Source organism: Carassius gibelio, chromosome A2 (assembly GCF_023724105.1).
Source record: "Carassius gibelio isolate Cgi1373 ecotype wild population from Czech Republic chromosome A2, carGib1.2-hapl.c, whole genome shotgun sequence".
NCBI lineage: Eukaryota > Metazoa > Chordata > Actinopteri > Cypriniformes > Cyprinidae > Carassius > Carassius gibelio.
In genome coordinates, this window is record NC_068372.1 from 5,448,118 (window position 1) to 5,460,157 (window position 12,040).

General features: G+C 37.1%; 1 protein-coding gene across 1 annotated transcript; it reads left to right on the top strand.

The window, feature by feature from the left end:
* The first annotated feature begins 9 nt into the window (after positions 1-9).
* LOC128024833 (translation initiation factor eIF-2B subunit epsilon) lies at positions 10-11,109 on the top strand. Its single transcript, XM_052610747.1, has 16 exons — positions 10-400; positions 1,938-2,062; positions 2,144-2,329; positions 2,418-2,595; positions 3,210-3,290; positions 3,368-3,445; positions 3,521-3,833; positions 4,458-4,603; positions 7,140-7,284; positions 7,538-7,639; positions 8,325-8,432; positions 8,551-8,641; positions 10,155-10,278; positions 10,364-10,489; positions 10,567-10,677; positions 10,910-11,109. Exons 1-16 carry the CDS (start codon positions 266-268, stop codon positions 10,967-10,969), a joined length of 2,109 nt encoding a protein of 702 aa, XP_052466707.1. The 5' UTR covers positions 10-265; the 3' UTR covers positions 10,970-11,109.
* The last annotated feature ends 931 nt before the right edge of the window (positions 11,110-12,040 follow it).

The following is a 12,040-nucleotide window of genomic DNA, read 5'->3' on the forward strand; positions in this document are numbered from 1 at the left end:
AAAGTAACGTGTGTCACGTTTCGGCGACGTTTACGCCGCTCTCTAGCGGCAGTTCGCACAACAACAATTTATAACTGAGCATCGACACTGACAAACTGTAATCGACATTAAACTGACATTACGCAGTTAAGAGTTAAACCTGAGGAATTTATGTTAGAAACATTAGAACGTCCTAATAACAGACAACTTCCGGGTCACTAAACCCAGTTTCACGCTTGTTGCCGTTGTATTGCGCTTCTGTGACGCTGCAGACCTGCTCACAAACATGGCAGGCAAAGCCGGGAGACAGAGTCGCTCCAGAAAGGCGGATAAGGACGAAGAGGAGCATCCACTGCAGGCTGTTCTTGTCGCAGACAGCTTCAACCGCAGGTTTTTCCCCATCACCAAAGACCAGCCGCGGGTGAGTGACCCGAATCGAGCCGAGCGGAGCCGAGCACCTCCGGATCAACGAGTCACTGTTACACTCGACACAACACAGAGCTCCAGAGCACTAGCATGTGTTCTGGGCTGGCTGTACCGTTCTGTCTATTTCTCTATTTTTTCACAGCAATACTGTAGGATCAGGGCTTTATTTATTTATTTATTTAGCTCAAAATGCTATGCTAAGTTACTGTAATTTTATTTCTCATCACTTATGGACTGTTGTATAAAAAAGAAACCCATTGTGACAACCTAGGTTTCACTTAAAGTACTTTGTTTTTCAAGTTTCCCCCCGTGCTTTTTGCATAGTATAGTGCTATTAACATTTATATAACACACTGGGTGACTATACTAATCGAATAACATGGTAAATGTTAAAGTACCATAGTATTATCATCTGATGCCGTTTTATTTGACCAGTTTTTATTTTTATATATATTTTGGGACAGGGTACCAGTACTTTTGAAATAGCTTGGTATATAAGAGTATGGTAATCATTCATTAATGTAAGAACTGCACTATATTGGAAAAAAGACTGGCATTGCAGTACTGTACAAAATAAGTTGAAAAGAATTAATCATTCTAGAGTTGGTGAGGTGATTTTTTTGGGAAGTGCATCTAATGATAATAATAATTTAAAAAGAAAAAAAATACTTGTGCTTCCAACATTTTCACTAACCCTGCCACAATTAAATAAATTAATAAAATAAAACAGAAAGTAGTGGTCGAGCGATTATCAGTCTGGCCGAATATCGGCACCGATATTAAGAGTTATCGGTATCAATTTGCCAATAAAATAATTTAAAATTAATTACAAAAAGAGTAATTTTGTCAGATCCCTTGTTATTCTTAATTTTGACATCAATTTTCATTTTCACACCAGACATATATCGGATACTTGATCCGTAATAATCGTACCAGCATCGGCCCTGAAAAACACATATCGGTCGACTCCTAATAAAAAGTTATGGTTGTCATTTTGACCCATTTTGATACCACAGCAAAAACTACTAGCCTAACTAATACAGAGATCAGACATAACTGAAGACACTCCATAATAAAATAAGAAGAAAAATAAAGTACAAACAATAGCACAAATAAAAACAATCCAGTAAAGAAATAAACAGCGTTTCAGTTTTTCTGGTAGATCTAATAATAGCATTAAAGTAGAGAAATTGAATAATTGGATATACATAACACAACATAGTTCTCACTGTATAAATCAAATATAGAGTAATGCTTTCAAAAGCTATTAAGTCAAGAGCAGTAAGTGATTTCTCTTTGTCTTTTACTGTTTTATTAACATGAATGACAGACAAGCCCTAACGCGTTGATCAATTCAATACAAGGTTACTGGCCAGGATGGCTATTTTGACATAATTTGTGTGTATTTGTCCATTAAAGTGCAAGAAGATGCCAAAAAGAACTGCATCATGGTACTAGCATATAATTTACCATGATATCATATTTTTTTTCATGTTACCCGTTTAACTTTTCACACTTCTTTTTCCCATCAGGCTCTTCTTCCTCTGGCTAATGTCTCCATGATTGACTACACGTTAGAGTTCCTGACCTCGACTGGAGTGCAAGAGACGTTCGTCTTCTGCTGCTGGATGTCCAGCAAAATAAAGGAACACTTACAGTGAGACGCTGTGATGTTTATAATGACGCTGTTGAATGACCGTGACTCTGATCACTCAGCATTTGTCATCTTACTTCACAGGAAGTCCAAATGGTGTCGCCCCACATCTCCAAACGTGGTGCACGTGATCACCTCTGACCTGTACCGCTCTCTCGGGGATGTGTTGAGGGACGTGGACGCCAAAGCTCTCGTCCGCTCGGACTTTCTGCTGGTGTATGGGGACGTGGTGTCCAACATCGATGTTTCCCAGGCTTTACAGGAACACAAGTGAGAGTCGCTCCTCCACAGTCCCTGCATTTATATATATATATAAAAGTTCCACATTATAATTAAAACCATTGTACTTTCCTGAAAGACAGCGGCGCAATATGGATAAGAACGTGTCTGTGATGACCATGATCTTCAAAGAGTCTCCTCCCGGTCACAAGACTCGCTGTGAAGAAGATGACATCATAGTGGCTATAGACGGCAAGAGCCAGCGCATTCTTCATTACCAGAGAGCACAGGCCTTTAAGAGACTCCACTTCCCCATGGTGAGGGGTTTCACTAATGATTAGAGGCGCTTTGCTTTCAGTTTGCCAGCTTCATAAACCAGTCTCAAAACATCATCTCTTCTGCTCACCAAGGCTGCATTAACTTAATCAAAAATACAGTAAAAACTGTCTTCAGTGTCACATGATCTCCAGAAATCATTCTGATACTCTGATTCGCTGCTCGAGAGACATTTCTGGTTATCATCAGTGTTGAAAGCAGTTGTGTTGCTTAATATTGTTGTATGACCTACAGGTTCTTTGACGAATACAATGTTCAAGAAGTCCAAAAAACGGTTTTACAGTCACTTTATTAAAAATGTAATGTGTCTTTAATAAATAAAAGCATTAATTTCTGAAAAACTCCTGAGCGGAGCATCCCTATAAATAATGCTGCTTGAGGAAAAAGAAGGCACACAATCTCCTGCAGTTTCCTGTTTGCATCTTTTACCTTTGCTTTGATCTTGTAATACTCATTCTCAATGGTGATTATTAATAATCAGTGACATTTATTAATAATCCACTCAATCAGAGTACAACAAATAAGGCCATAATGTTTAGATGCTTCCCCAATCATATCATTTATTGATTATAATTGTTCTTTCTTTCCCACGCAGAATATTTTCCATAGTGGAAGTGATGAGTTTGAGATTAGGTTTGATCTTCTGGATTGTCATATTAGCATCTGTTCTCCACAGGTGAGCGTTCATTTGTTTTACTGTTTGCTGAAACCATAAACGTATTTGTTGCTGAAACTGGAAGTTGTTTATTGTAGGTCGCTGAGCTTTTCACAGACAACTTTGACTACCAGACCAGAAATGACTTTGTCCGTGGGCTTCTGGTGAATGAAGAGGTAAGAGACACCGAGTCATGTGACTTGCTCATTTATGAATTCCTATATTATCTGACGCAGGGATGTTTTCACTAGATCCTGGGAAACCAGATCCATCTGCATGTCACTAAAGATGGATATGGGGCTCGAGTGTCGAACCTCCTCATGTACGACACTGTCTCTTCAGACACGATCCGCCGCTGGATCTATCCCATCACACCCGAGGCCAACTTCTCAGACCAGGAAGGCCAGAGCTGTACACACTCTAGACATAATGTGTACCGAGAGCCGGGGGTCAGTCTGGGTCACGGCAGCCTGATGGAGGAAAATGTGCTTATTGGCCGAAATACAGTGATCGGAGCGAACTGCACCATATCAAACACTGTGATCGGAGCAAACTGTGTCATCGGTACAGTATTTACACTCACTTATTTAGTTTGGGTTCATGGTATTGTAGGGCTGGGCGATAAACAATATCACATTCAGATGCAAGATGCAGATGCAACAAAAAAAATAAAATAGACTGAAACTGATAGATCTTCATGACAAACCACCAAAAGAAGAATTCAGTTTAACTTGTGATAGAAATCACTACTAGTGTATAATAAAAAATGTGTAATGTGTTTCTTAAAGTAACAGTAATACCATGCAACTAAGATATTTTTCTTCCGTGTTGTAATTTATCTAGTTATTATGTGCAGCGTCTTATTTGACAAAAAATACAAATACAGCATTTTGTTGTAAAGTCATTTATTCATTCGATTAAATATATTTTTGAAGTTATATTAACTGATTTCATTAGACACGATTTGTGATTTGTTTTAAATCATAAAATCCAGAGAAATGAAAATGCAACTAATGCAACTTAAAATTTAATGGATTTCATGGGGTCCTAAATTAAAAGCTTATTCTGGAGTTAATTATGAATAAAAAAAAGTTAAGTTTAATTCCTTCTAAAGGTCTAACAAAACTAAAAAAAAAAAAAAAAAAGTGTGTGGAAAACATCCTGCTAACTGCTGTTTTGTCTGCTTAGGAGACAATGTGACTCTGGATAGAGCTTACATCTGGAACAGAGTCCACATCGCAGACGATGTGAAGGTCACACAGTCTGTCATCTGTGATAATGTGGAGGTGAAACACAGAGTCGTTCTGAACGAGCAGTGTGTGCTCGCCTACAATGTAAGAAACCACAACGAATTAAAATTACAACCTTGTTTGAACAATTACATCACTATGCCAGTTGGTGGTATAGCTGAAGATCTTTGCCCGAACCCGACGGGTTCGGTCGGGTTCGGGCTTAATTTCTATTATCTTACGCGGGCTCGGGCCGAGCTTGGGCTTGCGCTCCTGTTTGCGAGGTAAACGAGCGGTCATGTGATGTGTTTCGATTAGCACGAGAAAGATGCGAAAATGAATGCTGAGCAGGTGTAACGGAGGCTTGCCTCTGGTGATTACGTTTTGGTTGCACCAGCAACTAAAGCAAAGTCTGAGGTGTGGAAAAATTTTAACCATGCTTATTATGAGAATAATGAGTGAATAATGACGCACCATCAGTGAGCACAGGAACGCGCTGAAGACATCAGTGGATTCAATCATATTCCTCCACATAAACATGTAGACCTAGCCTAATCTCTGTGAGTAAATGTTTTTCAAATGATAACTAAATATTCATTGAGTCTTAAATGCATAATGAGCCTTTATCTTAATTTCGTTATTGCCAAATACCCATCTTAATTTAAAATGTATCTTAATTTAATATTTTTTTAAATGACTCGTTTTTATTGGTGCGTTGGTCTATTTATAGGTTAAATGAGCCTATGTCTAGAATGCTGAGATGTTACGATGTGACACAGGACTTGTTTTATTTCTTTATTCCAACTTCCAAGTGGTCTAGTCTACGTTAGTTATGAGTAAATTATGTTAAAACATGAATAAATTGCTTACTGTTGGCAAAAGGCAAAAGAGCTGTGTGCGTGCGCACATTTGAATAATGTCGGGCTGTAAACGGGTTTGGGCTTTAAAAAAAGCTGTCAATCAAAATGTACTTGTCGGGCTCGGGCCGAAACCTGTCGGGCTCGGGTCCTGTCGGGCCTAACTTTTAAGGCCCGATTACAGCTCTAGTTGGTGGGGACAAGTGACTGTTAAAAAATGGATTTGAATCTTTCTTTCAAGAGATCTGTTCAAAAACAGATTCGTCCGGTAATGAAACAAGTGAAGCGTTTATGAGTGAGTCATTGAATCATTCATTTAAATGATTCATTAAAAAAACACTGATTCATCCAGTAATGAAGCAAATGAAGTCTTTGAGTGATTGAAGTGCATCATGATTCAATCAAGAGATTCTTTTAAAAATGGCAATTCATTCATTAAGGAACAATTGAAGATTAAATGAGTGAGTCATTCAGTTGTTCATTTAAGAGCTTCATTAAAAACGCTGATTCATCCAATAAGGAAGCAAGTGAAGTGTTTATGTGTGAGACATTGAATCGTTCATTTAAGTGATTCATTAAAAAAAACACTGGTTCATCCAGTAATGAAGCAAGTGAAGTCTTTGAGTGATTGAATCATTCAATCTAGATATTCTTTAAAAAATGCTAATTCATTCATTAAGGAACAATTGAAGATTTAATGAGTGAGTCATTCAGTTGTTCATTTTAAGAGCTTCATTAAAAACAAGCAAGTGAAGTGTGTATGTGTGAGACATTGAATCATTCATTTAAATGATTCATTTAAAAAAATGCTGGTTCATCCAATAAGCAAGCAAGTGAAGTGTGTATGTGTGAGACATTGAATCATTCATTTAAATGATTCATTTAAAAAAATGCTGGTTCATCCAATAAGCAAGCAAGTGAAGTGTGTATGTGTGAGACATTGAATCATTCATTTAAATGATTCATTTAAAAAAATGCTGGTTCATCCAATAAGCAAGCAAGTGAAGTGTGTATGTGTGAGACATTGAATCATTCATTTAAATGATTCATTTAAAAAACCGCTGGTTCATCCAATAAGGAAGCAAGTGAAGTGTTTATGTGTGAGACATTGAATCGTTCATTTAAGTGATTCATTAAAAAAACACTGGTTCATCCAGTAATGAAGCAAGTGAAGTCTTTGAATGATTGAATCATTCAATCTAGATATTCTTTAAAAAATGCTAATTCATTCATTAAGGAACAATTGAAGACTTAATGAGTGAGTCATTCAGTTGTTCATTTAAGAGATTCATTAAAAAACGCTGATTCATCCAATATGGAAGCAAGTCTAGTGTTTGAGTGATTCATTGAATCTTTCAATCAAGAGATTCTTTTAAAAATGCTGATTCATTCATTCACTAAGGAACAAGTGAAGTCTTTATGAGTGAATCATTGGATCATTAATTGAAACAGTTTTTATTATTTTTTTATTTTATTAAAGCAATTAATGTTTTGTCAGGACCTTTAGTAAAATACATTATTTTGTTTAGTTGACTATTCAGTATTGTGATCTCTATCTTAAAAACGTGATTCTCAATTTCTCCAGATTCGTGCAGCTCTAGCCTCAACTAAACTGTTGCATTATATATAATATTTAAACTTATGTGTTTTTTTATATATATTTAAGACCTGAAAGTTATGACATGAAATGATACTTTGATCCCCAAATTGTTGATGATCAGAACAGAGGCAGAATGAGATGCTGGTCTATTTTTCTTGTTTTCTAATCCAATGTTGTAATGCAGGTTGTGGTGGGTCCAGACATTACTCTTCCAGAAGGCACAGTTCTGTCCATGCACCATCCAGATGAAGAGGATGATGAAGATGAGGATGAGTTCTTGAGCGATGACAATGATGTTGGCCACAGTAAAGACAAAACCAAACAGAAAGGTTCTTGCTCCTCTTATTTGCTTACATAAGGACTTAACATAGTACCAGTTCTGTACAGTGCTATTAACTGTGATTGTGCCGTTCAAATTCAGATTTAATCACAATACACATTGGATTATATTTAATAACATTATTTAAATGTTACATTTATTTATTACAGTATAGTGATAACAGTTAAATGGGCAATAAAGACACATTAAAATAAAGTGTGATCTGTTCAACATTTTGTAGCTCTAAACTTTTTTTTTGTCAGTATTTAACCCAGCAGAAGTTGGTTCAGAGGGTAAAGGATACAGATGGAAGTCCAGCAGTCTTGATGAAACGGAGGAAGATGAGCTCGCTGAATGCATTTGGGGTGAGATGTCTGCCATAAAATAATAGATTAGACTCAGTTTTGACCTCGTGAACTGTGGCTTTTTTCCTGTATCTCACATTCAGTTTTATGATTTAATTTTGTTGGTAGATTTAAATATGCATGCATAAAGAGATTTTTTTTTTTTCACTCTATCTCCACTTACTGATAAAGCATTGCAGATTCAGGCTGAAAGTCAAAGTTTATGCAAGTAAAATAAATAAATATTTTGTCTGAAAACATTTCAGAGTTGTTTTTGTTTTGTCAGGATTTTGAGCGGCATGATTTTTAGTTCAAAGGAATTGAATAAAATTTAATACGTTTTTATGTTCTTAGAAATTTCATATAAAGACATGTTGAAATAACGTCTCATGAATACTGGTTTTGCTGTAGTTCTTGTAAACTAACTTGAAAATTCCACACATTTTTACGTAATTTGTTTAAAAAAAAAAAGCATTAATGTAGTAAAACACGGTAGCATTATTAACTTAGAATTTTTTGCACGTTTCAGAAGCTACTGATCAGATAAAATATGGTTTAAGCTGGAAAATAAAAGGTTACGACTGTTTCATAAGCTCATGTTTCAAAACTAACCCGGGAATGCGAAAGGTGTATACAGGCTTTTTTTTTTTTTTTATGCAATAAAAGTTTTAATAAACAGGCATTAATGTTGATCTCATGTTACCAGGCCTAGTATTGAACGCTGACCCTGAGAGTGACAGTGAAAGTGAGGTCAGTGAGGGGTCACATGACCTGGGAAGCCACCCGGCATCACCTGAACTGGATGATGTCAAAGGTGAGACGTGTAAAATTGTTGCATCCATATATCTGACAAATATTTAGCAGGGCTCAATTTACCCTTTCTAAAATTACTTGGATCTGCCAGGTTTCTCCTAACATTTCCTTTCCCTCAGTGTTTCAGAACGAGGTTCATGGTACGTTACAGAGAGGGCTGGATGAGAACATTACTTGTGACAATCTGGTTCTTGAGATCAACTCACTCAAGTAAGTTAACAATATATAAATAGTTCAGGTTCTGTCATAAAAACTCTCAGAGTTTTGTATGGTAATACACGTGGTGTTAATGTGTTTGGTGTTAGTGGAATAGATTTTCTATGCTGTTGTCGAGCAAGGACAGAGACTTACAGCTGCCAAAACATCCACAGACATACTGCTGCTGCACATACAAAGCATGGAATAACCTCCATATATAACATACATGAAATTACCCATAGCAGATCTATACAGGTGGAGCTGGGGAAGGTGGAGGGTTTCTGGAGGGCACTGCAACTGCTACAGCACCCACACCATTCATTGCATGGATTTTAATGGCCAAGTGACATTAGTTTTGCTATGTGTCCATGTGTTGATCTGATCCTGAAAAACCTGAGAAAGAAAGATACGGCTGTGTGCCTTACCAGTTTAAACTTTTTGACATATGCTACGAGCGCGCACATCCCAGCGGGGGCTAAACTACACATCTTTAGTGTTTATTTTTTTTCAACTGTCAAAAAAAACAGTTGGTTTGGTCTCAATCGAATGTAGACATCTGCGAAAGAAATCCCATGTGAAACTGATTTGTGCAGTATATTAGTTTTAGTACAGCAGCCTAATATTCATACGATTGTTAATATGCATTTTAATGTTTCATTTGATTAGTACATATATTACTTAAATGCTGCATTTAAGGATATCTGTACTGTTCCTGAAAAATTTTAATATTTAGTTTTTATTTTTTTTGGCCAGTTTATTTTTTTTCTATCTCAATGTCAGGATGCCTTTTCCGCTGATCTTTAAAATGTCTTAAATTTAATTGTATCAAATTTAAGGCTATAGAAAGTGCAATGGGAACAGAAAGACAATTGTCATATAGCGTCATGCTATTATTAAAATGAAAAACAAAAATGCTATGATTTCATTGGATAAATATGAGCGCTGCTGGTTTCAAAGTCTATCTTAATGCAATTCTGTAAGCGACACCTGCTGGCAGAGAATGAATTTGCATTTTGAACAGCCCTTCTGCTGGTTTAAAACTTATATTAAACCAGCCATTTAAAATTAATTTGTGTAAACTTGTAAATTGTTTTAAAAGGCTTAAAATTCCTGCAGAAACCCTTTGTGCTATAAAATAAACATGATTACATAGACAAGGAAAACAGTTCAAAAGAAATAGTGGTGCACGCAACTTATATTTTTATGCGAAAGATAAAAATATTGCAGTTTTGGAGGCCATAATGTCAGCCATCAAACACTGAACTGGACTAGATCCAGAAAGCAACAGTCTGAGACAGCATTACTGCTTAAGTGGACCAACAAAGGATCTGAGTCCTCTTTCAGGAGCTGCGATAGTGTGAACACACAGAAAACTGGGTCCTTTTTCACTTGGTCCACTTAAAGGGGTCTGGGTTCGGTTTTTTAAAAGTAAATGGAGGCTTTTTCTATCCCTCAAACAAAATGTTTCTGGCTTCACAAGTCATGCTACTTGTATGATAAGGTAAATGTCATGGTCTCTTCTCAGGTACGCCTACAACATTTCTCTGCAGGAGGTTATGCAGATCTTGGTTCGAGTTGTGCTTGAGTTTCCGTTCCAGCAGCAGGGCGCTCAGATGAGCACAGCTCAGTATTCATCACACCTGCTTCCTGTGAGTACCACTGCTCCACATGTACTGGAATAAAGAAACAACAAGAAAACAGAAAACCTCTTAACACCTCTGTTTTTCCTCCCAGTTGTTGAAGAAGTGGGCGCCAGTCTTCAAGAACTATGTGAAGAGACCTCAAGACCAGCTGGACTGTCTTGCTTCCATGGAGGAGGTTTTCCTTGAGCGTGAAGCTCATTGGGCAGCTTTGGTCAAAGTGAGGCTTCTCTGTTTCTGCAGTGAACCAAAGCGCAGGTTCTCGTGCTGATTGTGTGTGATGTGTGTCCACCTCAGGTGCTGATGAGCATGTATCAGCTGGAGATCTTGGAGGAGGAAGGCATCATGCACTGGTTCAAACAGAGCTCCAGCACAGAGAAGAGCCAGCAGCTCCGCAGGAATCAAGGGGTGCGACAGTTTAAATGAAGTCAAATTAAGCCTTTAGCTACATTTACACTCCATTATTTTTTAATTCTGAACATTGCTGTCTAATTGCAAGCTGTCTTTATGTGGCTGTCATTGATGTGTGTGAATGAAAGCAATGTGGATCATCAAAATCACACCGTGCCAGAAGTAGTTTCTAGGAAATGACTGGAGTGTGTGTTCTTAATTGAAGTTTTTATATCCTGTGTGTCCACAGCTCTTGAAGTTCATTCAGTGGCTACAGGAGGCTGAGGAGTCTTCAGAAGGAGATGAATGAACATCATCCATCATCCATATGACCAACACACCCGGGACGGTCATTTATACACTTTACAAACCAGAAAAAAACACGAATGTTTGATTCCTCATGGTTTGATAGTACTGACAAATGGCTAGACATAAAGGTGTTGAAATGGATATTTATGCATTGTTTTATTTCTTTATTTATTTCTGTATGCTTGCCGAAAAGCATTATTAAACTCAATTTAAATTAACTCAAAGGTGCAGTATGAAATATTGAAAAGGGGACTGCAGTCCAAATTAAAAATATTAGAGAGGGTTGTTGAGATTATTATTATTATTTTATAGGATACCTGGTCATCGCCGTCTGGAAAATTTATTTAGAAATATCACTCTTTGTGAAATTTGACCAAGTCCACAACATGAACACCCATTAGTTATGAACAGCCTCAGTGAATCAGTCAGGCAGAAGGGAGCACATATTCATTTGGATTCATATGTAAGGAAATACAGAAATAAAGAAGGGATCACTTAGTGTACAAGACTTGAAAAGTATCTTCATTGGGAAAACCATGATTTTTTTTATCCTGGTTAAGAGCACCATGGATGTTAGCGGCTACGAGTGTAAACGCGGTGGTCTGCTGCTTGTTTACTTTTTTGGAGACCCTGTGTGGATGTTTTTTCATACTCTGCCATAAAATTTGAAACTGGTTTTCACAGAGATATTGAAGCATGTAAAATTTTAATAAAATAGATCTGGGGTTTGTTTCATAAAACTAGTTTACAAAATAAGCCAGGGTTATTTCAGTCAGTCTGACTTATTTTGAACCGAATCAACTTATAAGACTATATGAAATAAACCAGACTTATTTGTAAAACGTGTTTTATGGAACAGGCCCCTGGTGCTGGATGCCGATTGGTCAATATTGTGCTGAATTGAGTATAAAGCACAACAGTCGTGATCTGAGAGTAAAAACTCAATTTTCTATGAAGGGAAACAGATTTTTAACAGGAGCCATTCACTCAGAATTCATCTTTGTGTCTAAGCTGTCAATCATCTCACGTGAACCACGTGACCAAAAGGATGTCCTTCTGCAATGAAGCTGTC

Excerpts from the sequence above, each read along its gene's own strand:
- LOC128024833 (XM_052610747.1), top strand. The coding sequence starts at position 266 with ATGGCAGGCAAAGCCGGGAGACAGAGTCGCTCCAGAAAGGCGGATAAG. Across the intron at positions 4,604-7,139 it reads AGTGTGTGCTCGCCTACAAT|GTTGTGGTGGGTCCAGACAT; the intron begins GTAAGAAACCAC and ends GTTGTAATGCAG. Across the intron at positions 7,285-7,537 it reads AGACAAAACCAAACAGAAAG|TATTTAACCCAGCAGAAGTT; the intron begins GTTCTTGCTCCT and ends TTTTTTTGTCAG.